The sequence below is a fragment of the Bombus vancouverensis genome, chromosome 14 (assembly GCF_051014615.1).
Source record: "Bombus vancouverensis nearcticus chromosome 14, iyBomVanc1_principal, whole genome shotgun sequence".
Classification (NCBI taxonomy): domain Eukaryota; kingdom Metazoa; phylum Arthropoda; class Insecta; order Hymenoptera; family Apidae; genus Bombus; species Bombus vancouverensis.
In genome coordinates this window covers 7,341,155-7,367,906 of record NC_134924.1, presented here as the reverse complement: position 1 = coordinate 7,367,906, position 26,752 = coordinate 7,341,155, and the positions used below count along the sequence as shown (strand labels likewise).

The 26,752-nt window shown below is 48.8% G+C and overlaps 1 protein-coding gene across 3 annotated transcripts in view; it reads left to right on the top strand.

The window, feature by feature from the left end:
* Positions 1-26,752, top strand: part of pxb (putative Hedgehog signaling attenuator pxb) — a 229,279-nt gene that overhangs the window by 177,395 nt on the left and 25,132 nt on the right. For 2 of the 3 annotated variants that reach the window (XM_033350283.2, XM_033350287.2), the window contains exon 4: positions 17,586-17,698. In XM_033350283.2, coding sequence (XP_033206174.1) covers positions 17,586-17,698 — 113 coding nt within the window. Of the gene's footprint in view, positions 1-7,975; positions 8,106-17,585; positions 17,699-26,752 lie in introns of those variants that run through there. The other variant, XM_033350309.2, reaches the window with a different exon arrangement.

The following is a 26,752-nucleotide window of genomic DNA, read 5'->3' as shown; positions in this document are numbered from 1 at the left end:
ACCGCTGTGCCACGTTGGACAAACGTAAAAGTCACTTTTCTCCTGCTACCGAGCATTTATTTTTATCGTCGAGTATCCTCCGATCGTCGCGTAGCAGAGCAAAAGGTTTGATAAGCGAAGAAACGCGATAGTTGAAGAAATATCTCGGCGCAATAAATCCGGCTCCCGTGTAAACCAGTTGGTTATTAAATGGCTATTAAACGGAAAGCGAGCAGATACCCGTGGCGCGAACTACGTGTTCGTTATCTCGGATTAGAGTCGATATTAAATGGCAAGTATCGCGTCCGTTTGGGCTGCGATCGAGCGTGACGTAATCAGCGAGCGTGTAAGCGCGTAAAGTACCGGTTGAAACGTCCGGTATGCGCGCGCACGTACGCGTATCCCGCGAGCGCGTTAAGTTTGGCCGGAAAATCGCGGTAAATCATCGACGTCGCTGCATACTGCGCGTAAATCGCCGATTAATCCGCCACGGCCCACCGCGTTATCGGTCTCCTTGCTCGTTCGACGGTTTTCGCGTTCGAAATTTCGATCGATTTTGCAAACGATAAGACGTACGAACGGAGGAGCGTTCGAGCAGAGTAGGTGAACGGTAGTTGCGGGTGAAGAAGCGTCGGAAGCCCGGGGCGGCTGTTTGCACGGTAGAACCGTAGAAACATCGAGGTAGAACCGACGAGAGGTTGCTGTAATGTGAGCGTCACGCGTCAAGTTAATCTTCTGTCGAGAGACGAGGAAGATGTACCAGGAGAGCTGGCTCGACAACGTGTTTAGATAGCGTTGTTGTTGTTTGTCTAACTCGTTGGAAGGGAAGACCTGTTTTTCGACGATAGGAGCTGGTCTTTCCGGGATTTCTCTAGGTAGGAATCACGCAAGGATCGTGGCACGCTTAACGAACCGATAAACCTTCCCAGCACGAGACGAAACCAATCGTGACAATTTTTTTTAAACAATCGAACAAACAACTTTTTTACAGTCACAGCTTTCTCGTTAATATCCTTGAAATATAGAAATCCATAGGTATAAACGATTTTGAGATAACTTAATGTTGGTAGAGCTATCTAAATACGATTTCAGCGTGCGAACTCGAGGTAAGTCGAGGACGTTTAACGCGGTATATATGGTAAGGCTGTGTGTCGAGCCTCTTATTCTTTCGTTAGGCGTAGGCGACGAAGAAGGGGATCGACGAGAGCCCTTAGCCGAGATTCTTCCCGGCGGCTGATATCGCCTCGCGTCGTTAGCCCCATTATTATATCCGCGAATAACCGCGTTCCGCCCGATTCCATCGCTGTTCACGGGTTTTACTTCGACATAAAAGCCACCAATAACCGTCCCGACCGCGTAATAACATCGCTCCCTTGTCCTTGAAAGGGCGCGATAAATCGAGCGCGACAGCGACCACCCCCTTTTCCCACCAAGATAGAATCGTCTTGAAAGATCGGTGAGTTCGCCGGAATAAACGCCGCATGATAGAACTTGCTTGTCTCGGTTCCAGAATAAAGGAGATTCTACTTAAGAAGATGCGGTTCAAGTGGTCGTTTCTTACGGAACTGTTTAGTCTGCGGCAATGACTCTCGTAAAGGGACTCTGGAAAGTGTTACGCGATAATCTCGATGGAACTTGAAGAAGAGCTTAGGAGATATTTAACTCTCGGAATATGAGAAATATAAATAAAAGCGAACTCGAATACGAAGAAAATTTCTCGTTGGAAGAAATGAAAATTCTAAGGAAGCGTCTAAGACGCTGGTCGTTTCAGAAAGATTTCTTTCGTTGCGTGTACTGTGTGTATAGCTTTAAACTCGACGGTTCTACCAGTCCAGGCATAGAAACGCGGAGGTTCACAATAAAGATCGTGTTTCACACGAATGCTCGAACCATCTATAACTTTCTTGATTTCATTAAGATAAGAGGCAAATGGCGAGGGCTCAGCTTCGTTCATTGGAAGCACAATTTAACGCTAAAGAGTAGTAATGGAAGTAAAACACCGTGGTAAAACTTCCACTAGATTGTCGGATAATCTATAGATACGAGAAGTTATCGCCATAAGCGACGTAGCATAGACTATGAGGTAAAATCCTTCTAAACTCGTATCGAGTATCTACGGGATTTATAAATTACACGCTTTAAGGTCTCGTGCGTACCGCGCTACTCTACGACCGGCAGGGTGACGTTCCTGCGCATTCGTTGCTTCAGGAAAAAAAGAGGACATGGTTTTCCCATGTCAAATAAGGACCAAACAGTCGATTATAATTAGATCAGAGAAACAAGACGGAATCGTAGAAGACGCCAGACACGAGAAAAGTATGCAGGCCTGCGTCGACTCCTTGTCGTCGCCTGGCGGCGTGTTTACACAGCACGCTTCCGTGGAAACGAGCACGTGAAAACTTTCTCGACCTTGTGAACGAACACGGGTCACGACCAACCCTTGGGAAAAATAATCACTTTTCGTTCCGCGCTTCCGCTTCGTTCGCTCGTCCGATAAAATGCAGAACGAAAAATTTCTCCTACACGTTTTACACGAACAATTTGCCCGCGACTGAACGCACGTCCTCTGGACGACGTGGAAATTTCCTCGAGAACTCGTTTCGCGTATCCATAATTCAGCGGAAAATAAGCAACGGGGTGTGCAGCGAGAGAATTTGCGGTCAGCGAGAGAATTCCGGCGTTAACGGGGGTTCGTCGTCGTCGGATCGCTGGCAGTCCAAATGTTGACGAGGTTTACGGTTTCTCCAGTTTCGCGGGACGAGCCGTGTTTACGCGTATCCGGAATAATCAAGGACTGGTCGGGGATCGTAACGAGGGTGTAGCGAAACCGCAGCCGCTAAGCCGTGCGCTCCACCGACCGACATGGACTCGGTTCGCGTGAACCAAACGACCCTTTGCACCCAGGATCCACATCCCTGGCGTCGTTAGTCGTCGCTTCGTACCGGGTCATGCGGAAAAATTTTGCGGGCTTCAACCCTTCGAAGCTCTGCGGTCCATTAAAATCGCTCGCGTGCTAAGGAACCTCGTGTTTCGAACCGATTCCTTCTGCCCTTGTGCTTGTTAGGATTTGCTGATACGCATCCCGTGTTTACGAGTGTTTGCAGGGTCCGATGGTGAAATTCACGCTGCTATTAATTGGCGAAAGTGCGAAAGGTAGCCATTACGTAAAATTGGATGAAAGGCCAATAAGATCACGCAAGAGAATTGCACGTGAGATTTTCCAGGAAGTATTTTGTCCAAGCGGAAGGAAGGAGGATGAGAGAAGAATAAAATCCTTAATTGGAATGATAATCGTGAAACGAAAACGTTGACGGACTTCGCTACAGGATAACGTAAATAAGAATGAGTTGTATGAGAATAGAGGTTTGAGAAAAGCAATGGAAGACATTCGTTGTCTAGACACGTGTCTCTTAATCGCAGCTTGCGGGGAAATGCGGGAGAAAACGGACAAAACGAGAGCAACGCGGAAGCGTGGCGCGCGTCAAAACGTGCCAAACGGAGTGAAACGCATTCCGAAGGGAAGAAGAAGAAGAGGCTAGAAAAGAGGCGACGTTTCTGGGAATCTCCTGAATCTCGTGGAGAATGACGATGGTAATCGCGTCGCGCGAACGTCGTCCGCTTCTTTTTTCCGAATGCTCGAGAAATAAAAGCATTCGCAGCGCGCCAGAGTCAACTTCTTTCCGGAAGGATCGTCGTCGGTGAAAAACGATTACCTCGTTTTCTCGTGAAAGTAACCGCATTGGAATACTTTGATTACGCTTAACGCCACGCCGACTGTACTCGGTTGGTTCCGCGGTACTTACAGCGCATCGTTAACGATCCTGGCCCTAGGTTACGTCTAATGGCATCATTAACTCTTAATGAACACTTGCGCGAACTTTAATGACTAACGAGCTACCTCTCTGTCCCTAGAAATTTCTAGAAAACTTGGATTTCTTGGGCGTGACGATCGACCGAGCCAAATGCGAAATATCCCCCAGGAATGTTAAATCTAGGCTAAAAGAAACATTCTTGTCGTTGGAATAGGAACGGTAGCTTCGTTACATTCTTCTCAACCTTCGTTTAAGCGACGATGAAATTCGGAACGACGCGAAATCAGCATCGGTGACAGGGTCGAAGAAAGGCCATACCTTCATTAGCCGATAGCAGAGAACACCGCGTAGAACAATATCGTTTCGACGCGCACACAAGCGAGGTTCGTGTTTAATTTTCCGACCGGAAGCACGAACGCGTCCCATCGAATATGCCAGCCTCTTCTCTATCCCTGCTAATATCTAATTCCCAGAGGTTGCGGTAAACGAGACGATCGGCGAAAACAAGTGGCGAGGGCGACGACGAAAAGAGGATAAGGAGGAGCTTTGTCCCTCGAAATCCTCGAAAGTTCCGTTCACGCTCGAACGACGCCCAACTTCCTTCGTCACAGGCGGCAGAGACTAACGAGGGGCTGCTCGGTAACCGTACCGACGTTTCTCCAACGTCGAACGATTAATACAATCGAGCTTCGTTTCGAATCTTCCTTGCGAAAATATTAAATAAATTAGATAGGACATTCCAGACGAGTCTGCTAAAATCTAAATCGACTGCCATCGGAATAATAACAATGACAGATGTTTTAATAAATTTTTCTAGATTTTTGGAATTTTACACGTTGTAAGCGTTAACTAAGTAACTGATAGTTAACGAGAGAACGGTTCTATCGGATGTTAAAAAGGAGGGTGGAATATATTAGTCAGCGATCAATTTTCTCTCCGCGATGTTCCCATTTCTCGGGTCTTCGTTAAAGTCGTGACCCGAGCTTTTTTGTTTGAAACACAATTTCGCCACGTTGCAGACCGCCTCGGTTTCGCGCTTTAATCTCGCGGCTGCCGGCCGAGCATCAAACGAAAGGGCGGCTTAAACTTTAATACCGTTGATATTCACCGCGCTCGCTCCGTTTTCATTCGCGGTTTGGCCTTCGTGTCACCATGGCACAGATTCTCCGGCGGTTCAGTGCGAAAAAGGCCGCGGTTGCCCGGGAATTAATGTCGCGTCGAACTCCGTAAACGAGGCTACTTCGAAACTCCATGGAGAGTTCCGCCGCGGCGAGCACGAGACCGCGTCATCCATTCTCGGCTGAACGCGTTTCCTCCGGGGAAAGCGAGAGTTCCTTGAAAAGGGATCGTTTCCCAGGGCAAGGGTATCAAAGAGCTACGATTAGCGAAAAGCTGGGTTATTCCGGGCTTTTCCGGAGGGAAGCTTCATGACTCGAGGCAACAACGGGACCACAGGTGATATCGTTGATTCTGTTTCGCAGCTATATAAATTTAAATCGACCCTTCCAAACTACATTTTTCTTTTCTTTTTTTTTTTTCTATTTCTTCCGCCCGTGTCTTTGAATGGATAACCTCCTTTTCTTGCTTTAACGATGATAAAGTGGGAGCCCTTCTAGGCTGATGTTCGAATATGATGGATAGGAGAAAGAATCCTTTTCTCCTATCTTTGAACTGGTCGGCAATGATCTTGCTAAACGCGGCCAATCCGACGAGAAAAGAAAGAATCGAAATGTGCGGTGCAGGGGTGAAACGCGGGGAACAGCGGAGCCATAGCTTCACCCCGTTCCGGTTCAGACACCGACATCGTCTGTCGGGGCTAGATTAAAGGGTGAATGTATACATTCGATGAGAATCGTGTCCCTGGTCGGCCTAACGATCCCTTTGGCGGCTGCTCGAATGTCACACACGGCGAACCTCGACGTGAACGACGCGGAGTCCACCCCTCGAATCGTCGCCGTTCGTGAAAAAGGAGGATCCGGCAGCGACAGCTACCGTTTCCTTCCTCGGATTACTTCATTATCGGGTGCCGCCCACCTACCCGTTCCAGCCGAGCAAAAAACTTTCTAATCCCGTCGACGACAAGAATTTCTCATCCGATATTCGATTCTTCTTGGAGCTGGACACGGCGACCGCCCCTTTCCAACGGAAAATCGCGTCGTTCGTTCTGGATCTCGCGAGATTCCAACGTTCTAGTTTCCCCTGTCCCATAGACTTCGAATCGATGGTAATTCGCCGTTTCCTCTGAAAGCTGAAAATCGCGAATTCGCGGTCGCGTGCACGCGTCGATCCAATATGCATCAGCAAACGCGCGGGATTCTTGTTAAGATCAATAATAGCCACTGGTTAACCGGTTGTGTAAGCCGCAGAGCTTCTCACTGATATTGACACAGGTAATACACCGTTTACTGGGTTAGTGGATCGATAGCGGTGTAAAGAGCGCGTCTGGTTAAGCGTTTCGGCGCTCGAAAGCAAACGAATCCGGCGATATCGCGGGTCTACCGTCTACGAGGAACGGTTCGCCCTGGCAAGGCACAAGGTGGGAGAAAATTACGTGTTGCGAGCAACGAACGTGAAAGCTTGTAACATTGTCCACAGGGATCAAAGCTAAAACCACGCGAACCCCTTTGTGAAAGGATGGCGCGCAAACAGTTTGGGTGGCTCTGGTTCTTCCGTTGCTGGACGAGCAGCTTCTCGAAACGAACCATCGGATCGATTTCCGAGGATGACGAGACGAGTCTCGTCTTCTCGTCCTCGTCCTCGTCCTCGTCCTCTTCCTCTTTCTCTCGTCCCGCGGTAGATAAATTTCCATGGTGAACGGAGCTAGCAGAGATTGACGTTGAAACGATGAATCAGCGGGGACGAAATTTAAATAATGGCCACCCCGGCGGCCGACTGACGAGACAAGGAGAGGGTGAGAGAAAATGATGGCCGCGTATGCTGCCGGTTCACGGTGAGCAGCGCGAGTCTTCCCGATAAAACTGACACATTTTAAATCATTATGAATTACGACTCGATTGTAAGATGGCAAAGGGAAATTTCTGAATGTATTTTACGGCTTAGAACGAGAGATCAGCTAGCGAAACGAATAATCGATACCCGAGATTAAATGAAAATTCCCTGGAAGCCACGCGTAATTTTCACGGGAGATTGCTTTTTCGAATAGTTTGATATGTCGGAGGGGTAACGAAGTCGAGGTGTCGCCATTGTGGGATTCATTTTTCGATCACGATCGAGGGTGTCACGGCGAAGAAAGGAAATTCTCGGCTTCGCCGTTTAATCCCGCGGTTCGGGGGAATATTATGTGCGACGCCCGAAATGAAACAGAATCCCCGATAAAAGGGAAATTGGAACTTTTCCTAGGGATCGATGGGCGTCGATCTTTCGCAAAGAAGCCGAACAAGCCTGTAAAAACACGCTCGCCCCTCCTCCTTTTTCCCTTCTCGTTCCCTTCTGTTAACCTGAAAACCGGCGAATGGATTACACGAAAGAGTTGCCGCGAGATCGATGAGAAAAGAAGCGACCGAGAAAGGCGAAGCGCTCTATTTTTCACCAGAAGGATATTCGAATCTCGCGAACGAATATTCCACCCCACTCGAGAACGCGAGTTTGGCTAAACGCTTTCGCCGAGCTTTCATCGACTACAGACTATGGCTTTCAAGTCGCCGCTTCACCGACTTTCTTCTTTTTCCTACTTCGTGAGTCTACAACAAACGAGAAATTAACAGAAAGAGGAGAGATTGCAGGAGCGTGCATCTTCGCGAAGATTTCCATTTCCTGGCAAATAACATCGTTCAATTTACAGACTGTTCGGCTTTCTTCCCCTCCCTCTCTCTCTCTCTCTCTCTCCGTTCTTTCTCTCCCTCGGTAACCTCGTTCCGACAGTCTACGAGAAGAAACGGACGCGAAGAGGGAGAGAGACTTTGCATGGAGAAGGTTCATTTGTCTTCGATTCCCGGTACGCACCTGTGAATAGAGACTTACCGCTCGTTATACAGCTTACCGATACAGAAAGCCAGCCACGCACGGCAGCAACCGCGTTTCCCGTAATTTCGTTGCTCGCGAGCAATCGCCTTTGACGAATTTCGCTGGAAACGCGACAAGCGAAAGACCAGCTTCGTTACCGGTTCGTCAGTTTATCATTCTCTGCCTGTTACGATTATTTTTATAGCGACGCGAGGGCAATGACGGGAAAACGAATGGACCATCGGATGAAAATGGAAGGAAAAGACGCGGTAAGAAACGGATGGTAACGATAGCACGGAAGATTTAATCGAGCCGGCCGAGATAACAACCACGGGCTGCGTTAAGACAGAGGTATAATTAATTCGCTTAGAGGCGGACTTATTTTCCCTTAGCGAGTAAATATTCCTCGAAATAAAGTGGGAAATATTAATGCAACGTTAGCCGATTCTCGGCTCTGGCTGACGTACGAGATAACGAGCTTTTTCCAAATGAAAATTTCATCCCACTGGAAGCCCGTGTCTTGCGTACGCAGCCGCTGACGCAGAATTCAATCTTTCGCTACATTTTTCCAGCTACCCTGGAATCTCGGTCGAATAATATTTTTCCACAACAGCGAGCCGAATTCGTGACTCCGCTCTCATTCTCTGCGTTACGAAAGCACGCGAAACTTGCTTTGCGAGAATAACGCGTTTGAACGATACAAGAAGCTTATCGCTCTTCTGTTCTGCTCGCGTCCAACCTAATAAAAATCGCTATCGATATCCGACGATGAGCTCGGCGAACTCGAGCGTCGAAACGTCGACTTTCTTTACCCCCTTCGAAACTCACGAACGTACACGCGGTAGGATAGAAATGTTGGCAACCTCGATTCCAGAGGTTGAAACCTCCGAGGAAATGGAGAAAGGAGTAACATTGTTTGCCGGTGGAACACAGAGCTAACTAAGTTGCCATCTTAACGGAGTGACTTAATTGAAAGGAAAACCTGGTTGCTCGAGACGCCATCGTCGAGCAGCAAATTTTCATTCTCGTCGAGACAGCCGGCGGAAAAATCGGCCAAAGCCCGGAGGCGTGCGCGATAATTCCGACTGCTTCGGACGGCGGCTAGTCAGCCAGAGGCAACAGAGACAGCATTGTAAAAGGAGGCGGAAAGGGTGAGTGGGTTGCCGCGGAGCGTTCACCGAAGCGGCACCGCAATTCGTTCCGTTTCGAATATCAAAAACAATTCGCCCCACGGGTGCCACGTGGCTGGCAGAAGGGTTAGTGGATCTTCCTAACTGTGACGAGATAGGGTGAGTAGGTTTTAGCCGAAATATCTAACAGGGTAGAAGGCGAGGGTAGGCCATCCTGGAGCGTCGCGCGTCCTGAATGAAACGGTAGGCGATATTAAAGCACGTCCGGAATGTTGCTCTCCGTGTCGTTAAACACTCCTACACACAGCATCCCCCTGTCTTGTCTTCTCCACCCCGCGCTTTCATCCCCTATGATATTGCGCCATTTCGGGGGACCAGATATTATACGCTTGGAATTGCCGTTCCGCGAGCTCTTCCAAATAATGTGCCATCTAATGGCTGAAACGATGCGGGCGATAATGTCGAAGACTGGAACGATTCGAGTGTTGTTTCGTTGCTAATCGTGCATCTACTCGATTCGACGAAGGGTCGAAGAATCGACGAAAGTTCTCTCGTTTCGAACAAGTTTCCCACCAATAAAGGAGATTCTCTGCTAAACGTAGAAGTAGGCTGGTGAAGTATGGCTTTGAAAAGGAAATGGAGAGGCAAGATGTCGTCACGATCAACTGGAAAGTCGTCGTAAAGTCTGCGTGAAGTCGTCGTCTTCGAATTTCATTAACGGCGAAATGATTTACGAGACTCATCGACGCGTCGATATTAAACCCGCGTTCGGAATGTTGAGATCCGCGTCGGTTAAACGCCGCTCCGGCACATAATCTTTGTCATCTGCCTCCCTCTGCGAACGTGTCGCGCCCCGGGTGTTTTCCAACCCCGACGGAGGCGAGGGTAAAGAAAAAATGGCAGCTCCTTGGTCGTCGATTGTTTCCAAAAGGAATTAAGAAGCTCAGACTCGATTCGACTTCGATATCCCTTCGAAACGTCGTTCATCCTCGCGTATCCACGATGATTTATTCATACGTTTCCCGAGTCGACTTCAGATATTTTAAAGATAAAACTGGGAGTCTCGCGGGCCGCGTACCGAGAATCGACTCGAAACTCTGGTCCAGTGACAAGCACCGCGAAGAACGAGGGCATATTTATGGAAATATTCAGCAGCGACTGGATTCCATTCATCATCGAGCATATCGACAGCGAACGTTCGTCGAACAGCTCGAAATAAATACGTTTTTATCAACGACCGTCAACGGGACGATCGACGTGCAAATAGTTGCTGGCGTTTGCGGCAAATCGAGCGAGAGGACGCAAATTAATCGAGGCGCGGCGCCTCGGCGAAAACAACGAGTCTCGTGGTCGTTTAACGTTCGTTCCCGTTTGAATCCGATCGAAGCGGCGGGCTCGCGCCAGTTGTATGACATTTCATTACGCGCATCAAATATTTATGAACTTCTTCCGTCGCCGGCGGAGAAAACAACGGTAGTAAAACGCGCGTTGTTTTATTGAGACGCGAAGAGAGTAGCGTGGAAGGCGGTGTAACAGAGAATAAAGACGGAAACAGAGAGAAAACAATGAGGCTGACGAAGAGAAGAAAGCGCGCACGGATTTTACGCGTCTGTTGGTTCGGCTTTTTCTCGTCGCGACGAATCCGCAGAGATAAAAGGGGACGACAGGGGTTGGAAGGAGGCTGGCAAATAAACAAGAGCGCTCCAAGTACCGACCTTTCGTTCCGGCCCGAGATAAAAAGGGTTTCTTCCGATCATTCGACCGCCTGGAAGCTACTCCACTCTCGCTTCTCGACCTTCGTCTCCCCTCGTCAACGATCCCCTGCTTCTTCTGCTTGTCGGCTAATCCGTCGACGAAAAACGGCCGGTGTTTCCCGTGGATGCGTAAGCCGTGAAGACGTTCTTTTCCATCGGATTCAATTTCGATATTATCTATAATAAATAATTCTTTGGCAACGACGATGTCGCATCGCGAAGATAGTAGGACACGATGCGAGGAAATCGTAGAGAACTATCGATTCATCCTCCTTGCAAATATTTTTTCTCGCAGCATCGAGACAGTTGAAAATGTTTCGCAAGCAATTTTCTCTGCAAATTACTCATCGGCGGAGGGACGAGACACGCAAGGGAACGACACACAGTCGGAACAATAGAGACGCGAGCGTGCCGCGTTCCCCGTGGATAAAAGGAGCGATCGATGTCGGACGGTGATTGGAAAACAATAAAGAAGAAACGGAATGGAAAAATAACCGGGAAATATTTGCTCGATAAATAGTCGGTCGGCAGCGGGCCGAAACAACGGAGAGCGACCGTGTACGGGACGCTCGACGACCACCGGAACGAGAATCAAGCTCGTGCTTGCGTGCAATCTTCGTCTGGAAGAGGGTAGAGCGTCGAGCTGATTGGAAAAGACCCGAGGCGTATACGAGCGAGACTGTTCTAGGATTGCCGCCGTCCTGCCAGGAATCTCTCGTCTGGTTTTCTGCTTTGCCCGGTTTTACACAAGACACCGGTTATTCTTTCTGAATTACGAAGTACGTCGCGCAGTAGTATAGACCCGTCGGTGGGCAGACGAGAGCGGTAGCAATCAGTAGAATATGCCGCGAATATCGCAGACTTGGTTAGGCGAGCCCATCGTCACGAAGAAAGAGCTCACAGAGGGGGAAAAAACGGAACATCAGCGATTCAACGGGGTGCGTTGGACAGAATCGTTGCTCTAACGAGACGATTTTCAATGGGACAATTTCGGCCAGCGACACGGCAACAAATGCACGGTAAACGTGGCGATCGTGACCCTCCGGGACAACAGGAATCGGACGAGCCAGCTCGAGAGTCGCTCGGCGCGATCGTTGCGGCTCGTAACGAATCGTTACGACGAATCGCGGGGACACGTAAACTCTTGGTAACGCGATGGCGTAACGCATGCAAATTCCTGAACAAATGCGTAATTAGCGTGTCCCAGTCGAATGGAGACGTGTTCCGGTGACGAGTGGCGACCAAGCCAGACCCCATTCGGACTGTATACGGCCAGCAGATAGTTGTTAAATCAACGAGAGACGATTTTCGATTGACCGATCCAACCGGTGCCGTCGCGTCTGCTCTCGTCTCTCGCTATTGTTACGAACGTGCCGTTCATGCTAATGTTTCCCCTGCAAATCGAATGTTTTACAGACTCATGCATGTTCATACGCGCCAGGGGAACATCCACGCCCTTGTTATGCGCATATTTATTTCGTGGCGCTGAGATTTAGGGACCGAAGGGATAGCGGATGGCGTAATTCCGCGATAGTTACGTCGATGCGACACCTTCGCAACGCGCGGGTCGATTTTTGCCAATCGTAGTACGATACCTCGAGTCCCGTTGGAAATCGACGCGAGATCTGAAAAGCGATTTCGCGACGATGAGCGAGACTGGCGTTCGAGTCCTTCCTCTTCTAGCGATGGTGGGAAAAGCTCGGTGAAACTACGATGTACGTTCATCGTAGCGTCGAACGGCGAATTATACGGGGCGCCGCGAATCCATTAATAACCGGAATCAAGTGAAATTCAAACTGGCCGCGTCCCGCTGCTGAATCACTCGCATGATAAATGAGGAGAAGCTTTTTGGAAAGTAGCGGTCGCTTTAAGCGGCGGGCATATACGTCACGTGAGGTGACATTAAAATATACGTTACACCGGCCATGAACGGTTATTTATATCCGGAATGAACTGTGCTTTTCGAATCTCTGGCCCCCTTTTTCCACCCTCGAACAGTGGACGATACGTGCACAGTCCGACGAACATAATATCCGCGCTCTCAACCAAAGAGATCGCATTACGCGATATCGATTCCACAAGGCCGAGAGAACCGAGAAACGCTTCCTCTCCTTCTCTCTCCCTCTCTCCTTTCCTCTATGGCCCTTGCGAACCCTCAAACTCGTCCCTTTTGCCCTGTTGTTCGGCCTGGCTTCATTAACCACGGCACGCTAATTAATCGAGAGACTCTGCCGCGGAATCAAGATGGCACGAAACCGTTTGTGTCTGTCCTCTGTGTGCTGGCGCGGGGGCAGGCCGAAACTTCGATGGAAACGAAACCACCGAGGCGCCCTTGCGTCGCCGAATGATCTGATATTCCCCTTGACTCTACCTGCGACGCTCTCGAGACCGAACGATACCTCCTCGCTTTGATTTCCAGCGTTGATCGTCTCGCGTATATACGTTCGTCGCTCTGATAGCTTCCGAGCAGATCCGACCGGAGGGCAATCTGCAACAGGCACGTCTAATGGTTATGTATGCGGACCTTTTAATTTCTATCGTGGGACCTCTATGCTCGTTCGCCAAACATTGCAGTTCGTCGGAGAAACGATCGTGCAACCGGTTTCCGTTGCTCGATCTAAATTTCGCGTTCGATCCGTGGGAAACGACGAATCCGTGCGTAAAACAACGAGGCCCACGGTCGACAACGCGATGCAACGTCCGTGTGTCGCAATGCAAATTAAGCGTACCGAGTAATAACGTGCTCTCGCCGTTGTACGACCGCATTTACTGCTCGACGACGAAGGACATCATAAACTGGTAGTCATAAAGCAGGATGAACGTGTCCCGCTCAGGGCATATGCCGACTTCCAAGAATCTCCAAGTAATTTTCGCCGTTGAAATGGAAGCGTTCGCTTAATTGCTTCGCTATCTGCTTGCGACATTTTCGATGTCCATCTCGCACGCTGTGCTACCTGTTAATTTGAAACTACGTTCCGTATCACAGTCAACGCTGATCCGCGATATCTGCGAATTACATGTGCGTGCACGCGTTGAATTCTTCAGCGTCTACGTACAACGAAACACGCTTTGCTCGTTCTAATCGTAAATTCTTCAAAGCCTCGGCGTAAATATTATCATTGAAAGTTACGAGTGCCACGAAGAACTCGTAAAACACGCTTTATCCTCTGAACGAAACGCATACAAAGCGCTCTTAGAGTCACCATGAACGATATTCGGCCAAGTAAACGCAGCAAGTTTGTAACTCTCTGTCACGTTCCCATCATCGCGGCGCATTCCTCAACTGGCAGGATAGGTTCGTAGATAAGGCGCTGCTGTCTGTTCACGAGGCACCGAAACGTCTCGCGCATTTAATAGGAATTTCAAGGGACTCGGAAGAGGATAGAGGAAACGGACGACGTCGAGGTGCATGATAGTTGAAATCTACGATAGCAAGTCGAGAACACAGAGCTAGAGGAGTCCATAAACGAAGATGGAACTATATCATAGTCAGTCTATCACGGTGTGTGTATGATGGAATTCTCTAATCGATCGATCGATGCTGTTACGTTTACTTCTTGTACAGCTCGCGCGAACGAATCAGTTCCTCCTTTCATAAACATCGCGAAACTTTGGGAAATCTGGATCTAACGCGTGTTCTAGATCGACTGGAGAACGTGAGAAATCTTAACGTTATGTTTCCCAATGGTGATGCTATGTTCTGCTTTGCTATCGTTTGTGCAGCCTATCACGCAGCGTTGCAAACCGCGGCGAGAGATTTCTTGGAGTTAATCCGATAGCAAACTTTCGGGCCTAAACTCAAGAACCGTCTGAGAGCCTTGATTTCCTGAAGTATAATTCGACGAAGCGACCCTTCTCCCGAGTAGTTGTTTAAGTAGATTATGTCGGAGATTAGCGAGTTTACCATTCGACCGCCGAGTAGACGCAGATTTCCAAAAGTCTCGTCCAGGGGAACAGTCCTGTTCCTGTTACAGATCTGTCCTGCTCTTTCTTCCAAACGATAGTAAGTAGCTAAACCGAAATTAATCGACATTATCGGCTATCGATGAGAACTCTGGTGACTCACTTTCGCAAGAAGGCTAGTCCGAGATGAAATCATCGGGGACCCTTAGCCCTGCTTCCGAGTTCGACAACCGAGACGCGTTCCCAGCCCCCCGCGATACGATTCCATTGGAAACGCAAGGTCGTTATTGCATTTCGTAGGGACACGCGCTCCACTATGCTCTAGGATTCCATTAATTGGATCTGGAGTCGGGTTACGGGTTTCTGTACCGGGCGATGCTGAATCAGAGCAATCGTAAGTAGCGTGTACAACGCGGAGGAAACGTATGGTTTCCCTGCGGAGAGGGTATCGTAACAGCCTGACAGCGGCTTACGTTCCACCCCGAGCCTAACAACGCTATGTGTAGCCTTTGTCCGCGGTTTGATTACTCTTTTCCTCTTAGTTCTCAGAAGCTCGTAATTACTTGTCGCATTTTTCCGTACTAATTGGACGTCCAGCTTCCAACTTGATATAGCCCTTGCTCTACTGTTTCTTCCCTATGGCTTGCACGTAGTTGCACAGAATGAAAGATCGTGGACGATCGGTTGTGAAACGCTTTCTATCACCGTATTCTGGTCGTACGAAAGATGCACGGGTTTATCGAACATTGCGGAGACGCGCGTATGCCGATCGCATGGACCTGGAAAACTTGGCGGCTGCGCGCTGGTATCTGTTAACAGAAATTCTATTTTGTATCTTTTTCACGATCCACAAGTTTCCCGTTTTCTGGGTAGAAAGAGGAAAAGAGAGGCAGGCCCTTCGTTCGCAGTCTTACGGTTTTATCGAACAGGACGTCGCCTGCCTGCGGATTCTGCGTCAGGTTCCGATAAAAGTGAGTCGATCGCGAGGAGGGAGGAAACGCCTGGCCACCTTCGCTTTTCTCCTCTTATCGTCCCTGGACGTACGAACCCTTGGTACCGTTTCGACGTCGTGGCGTAAAACACGAGCATTCGACGGACAATGTCTGGAAAGGGAGGCGCGTCCCGAAATCTCGGGAGGAAATCACGTTCTCAGTCAGACGATACATCATCTCCGTTGGCTTTATTTCCTCTGCGTGAGGAAAAACGCGACGCAGAGTGGTGGAGACCGGGTGTAGGGAATTCTCTAGCCGGCTGCTAAGCTCTCGGCTGAATCCATTAGCTCACGCCATTAATATCTCCGTAATGATGAGCGATGAGCCACCGCGAGAAGGAAGAGAATCGCGTAGTCGAGTCGCTTCTAAGTGCGTGGAAGGGATGGGGTGATTCTCGACAAAGAGCAACTTACATGCTCGCGCGCACGGGCAAACCGCGATCCTATCGAGACTCTCACACATACACTCATCAACGAAACCTTTGATAAATGCTGCTTCTCTTGGACCGCTGCCAAACAACACGTAGCACAATATTCCATCGCGCGTATACTCCCACTCTCGGCGAGGCAGTCTACTTATCGATGTACATCGAATCGCCACTGTTCCCGGGCTCCTATGTATATGGAAAACAAAATGGAACGACCCGTTTGCTCCGCACTGCTTCCGAGTCTCTTGAATTTCTTGGAACGATTTTAAGAAGGGAAATAGATTTTTCCAATTGCAAAGATTCGCAAGAGGACATCGTTTCGCCCGCGATCGTCTGACGATCGAGCGCGTCGCTGGCGCGTCGCCAACCCCCGAAACATGCGCGATTCGAGTATAATACCGAGCGGGCGGGGGGCCATAGCAGGGGAAGCTTATCGATACGCATTAAATCCACAGTCCCAAAGCGACTGGTCGTTCTTTCCATTTATCCAGCATCCCTCTCCAGCCACGCGTCTCGCACCTCCAGGTCAATGAGTCTCGTACTCACAATACGCATCGATCGATTCGCGCGGATCTCGCGACAATGGCCACGAACCGACGAAGAAAGCCGATAGAATGGCACCGGAAATCTGACCCACCGCCATGGAAATTCCAACAAAAATCACTTTCCCTTTTCATCGGAGCTGCGCGTAAAACGCCGCCAGCCGACGCCCTGCTCTCTGCCTCCTCTTCGCGCAAACCAGGCACGTGTCGCGTGTGTTTTCCAAGGGCCGCCCTCGTCTAGGCGCATCTCTCGCGGAGAATGTTAGACGACGTTACACGCGAATCTCGTGTTTTCCGAGCTGGATTCTCGCGCGCTAGATTTTCTCGTTGATTCGACTGTCGCTATTCGCGTGTCTAGCGTTTGACAGAGAAAAACAATGGTGCAACGTTTGAAGAATAAATCCGGTTTCACGGCTGCTAATACGCCTTTTCCGCTATTACCGCATCCGCATAGTACGAGAAACGGTATTTCGTCATACGGCTTTCGACCGTGTCGTGATTACACGCCGGTTTCGTAACTGGCCGAGTTACTATCTTTGTCGAGGAAACGCTAACGACGTCCTGTTGATCGATCGGTAGCGAGAAATAGTTATTTGCAGTTCTATTGCAGAGATGGCTTTTTAATAATTTGAACGCTCATTAAAAAATCCATCGAGGCCAATGATCTGAACGACCATTTAAAAGCATCCAATAACCCTTCGAAATATCGTATCCAGCCGAAAGTGAATGCAACTTCGAAAAAAGCTGTGTTCGCGTACAATCTTGTTGAAAGCGAGGGCATAAATCAATATCACTAAAGTTACTATCAACGAAGTTCCTATAACTTTTAGCGATATCAATGATTCGTTGAAAGGGTTCGGTCGATGTTGTACAGCTTTCAGAGCTGGTACACGCTTTTAAGATGCTTCTAATGGCACGAATATTTCACCGCTATTATTCGTATTCGCTCTACACTTTTCCCTATCCTAACATATCCTAAAATACAGTGAACAAAGATCGTAAATATTCATTACGAAATAAATTAATACCGGGACAATCATAAATCGCACGACTTACCTAACGAACGATCTGTTTTGTTTCCAGATGATCGATGCATCCTACCACACGAATCCGTCGCTACAAAGCACTGCCCTGATCATCACCTGTGCGGTGGCGGTGCTCCTGACAGCAGCGATCATGTCCGTCGTTTTCTGGAAGTGAGTACAAATTCTAAAATTCTACGAGTTTACAAGTAATTCCGATGACGGTATAAAACGACGTACGACAGGATAGAAAATAACAAAGCGCTATGTTTGACGGCGTGAAACTCTTCAGGGTCGCGTCATGGAGGAGCTTGTGACTCCATAGTAATAAAGACTAGGTTTCATTCCGGCTGGGCATCGTAACGTGTTCGAGGTTCGAGGTCGTTCGGGTTGTAACCATATTTCAAGGGTTCGAGTGGCCATTCAGAAGGTGAAGGAGGGACAAGAAAACGTCTGGTAGATGGCACAAAAAAAAAAGGAGGAACGCGTCATTGACATTCGAGTGACCATTAAATTAGCCAAAAATAGGTCATTTCGCTTCACTGCCTTCGCGTGTAAATGACATCGTTGCTTCGTTTACGAGCAATCTGCCAAACCTACTCCAGGCTCCCTGTCGTTTGTCTCGTTTGTCATAGAAAATTTGCCAACAGCTAATCAGATAGGCTTCGCGAATGCATAGTAAAAAGAATCTAAAATGTACGCAGGAAGCGGAGCTAATTGCCATTCCAGTGAGCGTTGAATTATCGAACCATAGCTCGTTACCATCGTTAGAATTGCTTAATCGTGTTGCAACTACAGCGGTTACGAAAAAATATACTTTTCGCAAATACTTTCGCGAATGTATCTACTTTTATTTTACAACGAAACATTAATTTTTTATCTGCTTTTACGTTTAATCTTCATACGAAACTGCTACTAAATCAGATTTAATCTAATTAATACGTGTAAATGCGACAATAAATACGATAGTCGATTAATTTTAACAGCAACTGTAAGAACAGCTTAAGTCGTCCGACATGTGTCAGCAACGACAGAATGCGATTTTTTAATATACTCGAGGTACGTGTGATAAAGTACACCATACCATATTTGTTGACAAGAATCATCTTAGAATTGCAACAATGTTGAGAAAGTCAGATTACGAAGAAGCCTTTCCTCGACGACGCGGACAAAGTGCCAAAGAAGGTAAAGCGCACTTCAGGGAGTCCGAAATTAGCCAGAAATAGGGCATTGAAGGAATGGCGTGCGTCGAGACAGTGTTACGCGCCGGTAACGAGAGAACAACGTTACACTGATAATTTCCGACACGGTGCGGCGGCTGTACAGAACTCCCTCGCTTTTGTGCCCGCGTAAGCAAGTTGGCCGCAGATCCGCGCGACTATCGAGCCTCGTACAGGGAAGAAATATGCATTCACCGCAGAAACGCGGCTGCGAGATTTACAGGCCCCACTTTACCTCCATTCGGACATTGTCTCTCGTTGCTTTATGCGGCAAGTCGTCCGCTCGACGTAGTAAAATATGAAATACGACTGGGAAAAAATGCTCGCAGGGATTGGGAACATTCTCTCGCAGCGGCGCGTAAGAAAGCAATTTTCAGGAATAAAGCGCGAAATTTTGTTTAGGTCTAGCGTTTCTTATTTTAACCTTCCCGGACGATCCTGCTTTTATCACAAACTCTTATATTTCAAAATCATAGGTAAAAATATAATACGTCACATTTTCCCCATCTCAGACAACAGAGGAGAACTTTGGAAGTTTCAAGACGTTCCAATTCCATACCGAAGCCTTCGAATTAGATACGCTTGGCGTTTATTTGTTCCGCGTGTTTTCCAGACATTCCCACGATTGAAAATAAAATCAGTCGAGGTATCGATCGATGAAAAAGCCGGAACGAAATGAGTTGCTTGGCAAAGAGGTACGACGACTAATTTCGCGTGCACCAGGAGAGTCGCCGGTAAAAAGACGCGGCGGGCGATGATGCCACGATCGATGAACTCTGGCCGAGAGATCGGCAGCGGGCCAAGACGATTTTGGATCGGACAGAGGCCCGCATTCAGGATTCACCGGTGGCGTGTTGTATTTTTATCGACACGAACCTCTCGAAGGTCCACCGGTCGTGACAATGCCGGCCCTGTGTGCTTCGCTATTCGCGCGGTTATCGTAACGCACATTCGTTATCGTTAGCTCTCTGTGATATCTCTGCTGATAGTTCTGGTATGTGTGCTCCTATTTTCCCCTTTTCCTCTCTTCTCCAGAGGTCAAGAGATTCTTCACGCGTCAAATATTTCTGAATTCTCGCGAGTGTATTATTTGTTACGAGCAAGACGAACCATTGCGTTTTAAACCGGGCTCGCACGAGCGTTGAAACGACGTCCATTGTGTAAATGTGTATATCGTCGTACATCGAAGTGACGTACGTTCCTGGCGTGTGGGCTGCATCGTAGGACAGTATATTTCTACAACGAACGTCACGCGACGGACGTCGCGCCGTTTCAACGCTCGTGTGTCCCCGGCCTTACTCGGCGATGTAGGTACAGCGGTGCAGCTTTTTATTCCACAAGGTTTTCGCGCTCGATCAACTGGACGTCCACGTGGATAATTTGTTTCCACGCCATTCGAAAGCAACGTCTGTTTGCACAACCGCGTCTCTGTTGTATCCCGTTTTTTCAATTTATCGTAATAGCCGGCCATTATCGTAGCCCACAAGCGTGGTATCTCGAGTGTTACCGCTCCGCGACTCGCCGACTCTCGGCGTCGAGTTGCCGGACTTTGTGGGTGGTATCTTCCTCTACATTGTGCTTGGAGCAGCTTCTTCTCCTCCACTTGACGGCAAACGGCGTGTTCTGTCGCCTCGCAGCATTTCAGCTCACCCAACGCGCCGAACGACACGTGCATTTCCTCGTGTAATAAACCTTGCTAATCTACCTGGTGTCTCCAGAGTTAACGTATATTATTCATCTCGTTTCTACCGAATATGTAAACGATAAAAATTCATTGGAGTTTCTTAATCGTTCCAAACGTACGTAAATGTACGTAACGCAAGAATAGATTTATACAAAATTTATAAAAGACACTCTAGCGATTGTACTAAATAACTTTAACCCTAACATCGATAAACTACAGACTGTCTTTTTTTCGCATTACCTCTATTGGGCGCGCGACGTTATAAAAAGCATCCCTGTCCGTACTTGACCTTTCACCATGTATGGACGTATTGCAGTAAAAGTAATGACAACCTGTGTCCATAAACCTGTAAACACAAGATTGCTTTGCCTTTTCTTCCCTGCAGCGTGAAAGTAAAACTCGCCTACTTTTCCACGCAGTAGGTCACCGTTTCCTTGATCGAAATCGCGCGTGTCTTTTTAATCACGATCTTAGATAGCCGGTGCACGAGTATAGGAGCGTAAGAAGCGCAGGGACGAGAGAGCGGAACGCTCTCGGCTTGTTCGTGTTGCAGGCAAACGCGGAGAACCAACACGACCACGCGTAGTTTGTATGCTAATCAGAGCCGTGTTCACTCCCATCTCCGCGTTCTCCCTTCTTCGTCCCATGAACGTTCGTTCCGTCCTCGCTGTCGTCGTAGTAGTCGTCGCTCTTTCTCTACGCCGCTATGCTATTTCCTGCCTGACCCGATGCGTCGTCGCAGTCGTTCGGCCGATTCGCGATAATTCCACGCCGTTGTTTTAAACTGCCACGCGAACCGGACGATTCGTCGAGAACCGATTTTCTCCCGCTTTTAACCATCCAACCTATTCCAATCGCTCGCCGCGACAAATTGTAAGTGATGTAACCGAGCCACGATATCAGTCGGTCAGCGTCGGCTGAGTTATTGCAGAGGCAATTATTCGATGGTGTTGTAGCTTGCAGTGGATCGAAGACAGTAGTAGTCGGTATTATTTATAGCGACAATTGGATAGAGGCTGATAGCAAAGGACGAAACGTGTCCGAAGTCGAATATCCTTTTCCTGGTAATAATGAAACATATTTCTGTCGTTAATCCTGAGGTGGATGTTAAACGTGTTGGTTGGTTTAATAAAGAGACGAGTGATAAAATTATAATAGTCAGTGTATATTAAAATCACTGTAAGTACAAGTACAGAGATAGGATCGTAATCGTCGCTCGTTCAACGCTATTGTTCAACTCTACGCTCGCTATTCGACTGTATGACTCGCTATAATGACTCGTTATAATGACTGCCCTAAAGAGCACGTTCGTCTATTTCTATCGACCGGTGTTATTATAAAAAGTTCAAATGTAACTCCGGTTGACGATTAGAAACAACGGCGATAATATTTTGTTCGTTCGTTTACCTTTGAATCTAACAAACTAAAACAACGTTGGTATTCCAATGCACAAAAATATGAGTCTCTCCCGATTCAAATCTTCCATTGACAATCCAAAAATGGCTTCTATCTAGACACGACGAGTTCGTTTCCATTTCCTCTGGCGATAAATATCTCGATGAATCGCAGCTGATGGAAATTTCGCAATAATAAAAATGTTGTTGTACACGCGACACAAATGTACCAATGATGGAAGAAACGAGCGCGTTACGTAACCGACGCAAGGCCGCGCCATAATTTTTATTCCGATGTCGTTGACCGATCCCACCCCTAGTCCCGACCGCTGTATCGGTCTCGTCTCACGCGGAAGCGCATTTCGGGGACGACCGCTCGAGGATATCGATACCCGCGGCCATGGAATAGTCCCTCTTTCCCTCGTTTATTTTCCTTATCCCAGCCTTGGAAGAGAAACGGCGTGGCAAGCTTTAAAATCTGAAAGAAATGCCTCCGTCGCATCGAACCCAGCGAACGAGGGAAGGGGGATTAGGGGGTGGAGAAGAGATCCCGTAGTCTTTATTTAACCGGCAGTCTCCCGATGCTACGAGGTTCCTGGCAATACCTCTTCGCCTAATCTAACCTATATTTTTCAGTGTTTCGCCCGAGCAGCCGACTATCGGCCGCCTTTGCGCACCTTTTCTGCGGTAACTATCCCTTATGGAACGAAACTACGTCTAGACAGAACTCTACTCGTAACGCCTCCATTTCGCGTAAACGCGCCGTTGCGTTCAATGCTCGCTGCGAAATCCTGGTGAAACCTCGCGCCAAAGGGCGGCCGTCTGAGGAAAAAAACACACCCCTATATAGCCATTAAGGGGTGATCCGACACTTAAAATCGGATCGAACTGCCTGATACGAGTCCCATGGAACTTTTTTTCAGCTGCCTTTCGATGTTACTTTCCTCCAACGACTTCTTTGTAAATCGATGATAATCGATTCCAATGGGATTCGAGTTATGATCTTCGACGAGGCTTTGAATCAGACGACTGTAATCCTATCACCGTACCTTTCCAGTCAATGGCTAATGTTCGCTTTCTTCGCCAAATCGGATCGTTAGAGGAAAATAGGATTTCAGAGGGTCGTTCGCTAGGCAGGAAAAAGCTTTTCGGCGAAACGAAACCCGCTTCCTCACGGCGTGCATACTCGTTAATTCGAATCTTCGATTGGCCGGGCAGAAATTGCACCCGTGGTAATAACGATAAACATCGGAGGGTTGTTCCGAGGTCGAATTGTCGCGCGAGCCAGTGGCGACGAACGCGATGCTGGAAGCCGACGGAATGGAGAAAAAGGGGCAGAAAAAGACAGTCCAGGGGACGGTCGGTTCAACGATATTTCTCAGTTGCGCGGTGGGAGGGTAGCATTACTTACGTTCCACTTGCCACGGCACAGATTCGAGAGACGATGTAAACGAGAAACAGGGAATCGCGAGAACGAGGAAACGGACGGGGGCTACTCGCTACTCTTTCCTCTATTTCCTCTTTCTTTTTCCTCTATCTTCCTACACCTTTTTGGCCCTCGCTTTGTCTCCGTAAGCCACATTCGGGTCACCGGCGCAACGCGCGCCGGTACGCTTTAACGATCTGCATTGCATGAGCACTTCGCTTTCTCCTGCCATCTCTGTACAATTCGTTTCTCCGACGAGGCGAGAAACTCTTCTCTTCCTTCTCTCGGATGTTCTTGCGACCCACTGCACCCAACCCCCGCCGGCGTCGTCACAGTTTCGGCTTGTACACGATGCCTGACAAACAAGCCCCGGTTATTTCGCATGGCAAACAAGCGGTTATCGAATCCCTTTCCATTCCCGTTTTCGGTGGCGCGCGCGTTTATTTCGGGGAAATCCGATTACTCGCTCCATCGGGACGTACCGCGCTCGTTCTCGCCGGAATTCTCTCGCGAACCATATCGAAAAAGCGAGTAACGATACTATAGCAAATTTATTAAAATCCCCTAACGAAATCTATGCCTCTTTTGCTTGAAAGATTGTTTTGCGCTGGCTAGTTTCTAGCTATTTGGGTCGCGAAACATCCCCTCTCTTTTGTGCCTGTTTTTCGCCTAAATCCAAGCGTTGCGTCGCTGCGACCGTACGAATGTCCCATGTGAGGAAAAAAATACGCTTGGCCCCAGGGACGCTGTAGGGGCTGATGCCAAGTCGCAGAGGGGATGCAGCACGCACACACTATACAACAGTCAGCAATTATGTAGAGTGGCCGGTGTCTGAACCGACTCGGTCTAGTTGGCCGCTGCATTCGCCGTGCACTTACTCGTCTTCGCTGTCGTCGATGGCCGACGATGGCGTCGTTGCTTGTTAACGTTGTGCCTCGGGTGTCTTGGAAACGTGCAGTCCTTTCCGCTTTTCTCTCTCACGTTTCATCCCTCTCGATCGCAGAGGCAGAAGGACACGGAGCTCGCTTCTGTTGCGAGCCAGAGACATTGGTAAGAAGTGCACGTGCAAGAAAATCGCGGGATGCACTTACGGATATTACCGGGGAACGCAGCCGGTGTAAGAAACGGGGCGAACGTCGCAAGACTCGTTGTTAAAGGGACCCGGCTGGCAAGAATTAAATCTTCTGGGAAACGTACGCGTTCACGGTGTAAATCGTCGTGACGCGTTTTGCTGATTCTGCGTCACGTCTCGAAAATCTTTCTCCTCGATGGTACCCGGGGGCATTCAGAGTAAATTAAAATGGAACATCGAGCTAATTGAAAGCGAGGAAATCGAGAAGGACGTACTTAAAGGGATGGACGATTTACTCATAACAGCACCGCTTAACAAAGATCCTGCTAAATGAGAGGCGTCGCTATTCGAGTTGCCGGGAAACCTCGCTCGTCGTTCCATGGAACACCGGCTGGTAATTAAGCGAAGACAAAAATCCTCGTCACCCACCGCCGATTCAGACGTTTTTTCTTCTGTTTACCCGGGAATTAGTTGCCGTTCCACTACTTTGGGTCGCGCTTTGAAGCTTGTTGTCTCTGTCGCCGCTCGTGTTTTCTCTACGCTTCCTCCGGTTTTTCACTTGCGTTTGTTTTGGTACGCGTCTCCGATATTGCGCGTAATCAAGGGTCCATTGTGAGCGTTCTGCGGGGCTATTAGACGGACGTACACGAAGGTACGAAACGCGGCCAAGTCCGGTGCATACACGCGTAGCTGCACGGAACGCGTACATCACTCGATAATTTCGACCGGGCCTTCCTCGACTTGGACGATGCCTCGTTCAGGGAACAGTGAATCATGCTCGTTGTTTCTGTATATGCAGAGCGGCGGATACCCGTGAGGGGGAAACGGTAGTCCATGGGTAATTTAACCCGTGCCAGCCCTGAATGGGTTATAATTGGTGATGACAGGCCGTCAGGAGAGGCAGCATTCAACGCGGCGAAAGTGTCGCCCTCGAGGATGAGCGCGTCGTGCCAGACGTCGGAGACACCCGCCGGATTTCTCTCTGTACGTGTGGGTGACGTCGATTCAACCGGGTACCGTGGAAGGTTACGATCCCTGAATGGCTTGTCAGTTTCTAGACGCGAGCTGTTCGCGGTGTAATCGCCTCTGATGAGGTCCTCTCTCTCTCTCTCTCTTCCATCGTTTCTTCCCCTCTTCTTGCCTGCGATCCATCTTCATATTGCCCGAATCGAAAGTCTATTACGCTCCACTTTGTCGACGAGAAACAGAGGCTTTGAACGATGCACGGATAATTCGATTAGATTGGATGGTGGAGAGCCAATTCACGGAAGATAGTGTTGAGAGGTAACCGTGGCCCGCATTATGAACGGATTCTGTTCCTGAAACGATGCACCTTATAGCAGCTGTTCGAGCTGTGGTGCATCGAGCACTTCCTCCGTTCCCTTTGTAACTGTAGCCCTGGCCTACGGTCGGATTCCTCCATTGGTTAAGCGAGTAGACATAATTCCATTCTAGCAGTGATATGCTCGCGAACGCAGCGTTCGAGAGAACAGTCAGGGTTTCTCATATCTGTGATCGAATACGCTTCAAGGATCGCAAATTACCACGGTTAAAAATCCATAATCTTGCACTCCTCTAAGAAGTACCTACGCGTAACGTTTAAACACCAACGATGATGCCATCAATGGAATACGCTTTTAACGCATTAATCGACGTAAACAACGAGGACAATGGGTCCGCGAATAGCGAAGGAGAGTGAGAATCCCTGGAGCAGCGGAGGAAACACGCCGGACTACCATCGTTCTAATCCCATTCCATTGCAGCTTCGCAGTCTGGAATATTACCCTAACTAGCTATAATTACGTCATCGTCATTGTCTCCTCGCATACATCGGCATTGAATGCTAGACAGCCGTTTCTCCACCAGCTCCGACCCCTTCGCGCAGGAGGTCGTCTCTCTGCTTTTCGATCCCTTGTCTCTCTCTGTCTCTCTCTGTCGGCCTGTTCTGGCTCATTTGCAAGGGCCAGCGAGGCTGTACGTGCATAAATGCCGCGCGGATTTCCACGGAGCGAGCCCCGTTTTCGACGGTTGCTGCCCGTTGCAGCCGAAATTGTAACCTCCGTCCTCTCTTTCGCTTGTTTATTCCGCGCACCTGTGACTCTTGCGGCGGAGCCGTTTCCACACACTCCATTCACCGGCTGAATGTGTGTAGCTGGCTCGTTACGTTTTCATTCGCGCACTCGACGCTTTCGCGCGGACGGTCGTTCACCCGGTGACTTTTTTTTGTCCCCGGCTTTCACAGCTTGTAATTGGGGAAAGAAAATCGTCAACCGCCGCGCGGAACAGTCGACGAAAAAAGCGTCGAGTGTCGCGGAAAGGAGCTCTTCCTGCGAGAAAGCAACGGCAATGACGTGGCGGAACACGGAATCGTACATATGTAGCCTAGATACTTTAGATTATTATTTTACGTCGTCTCGTGACCGCGACTGCTG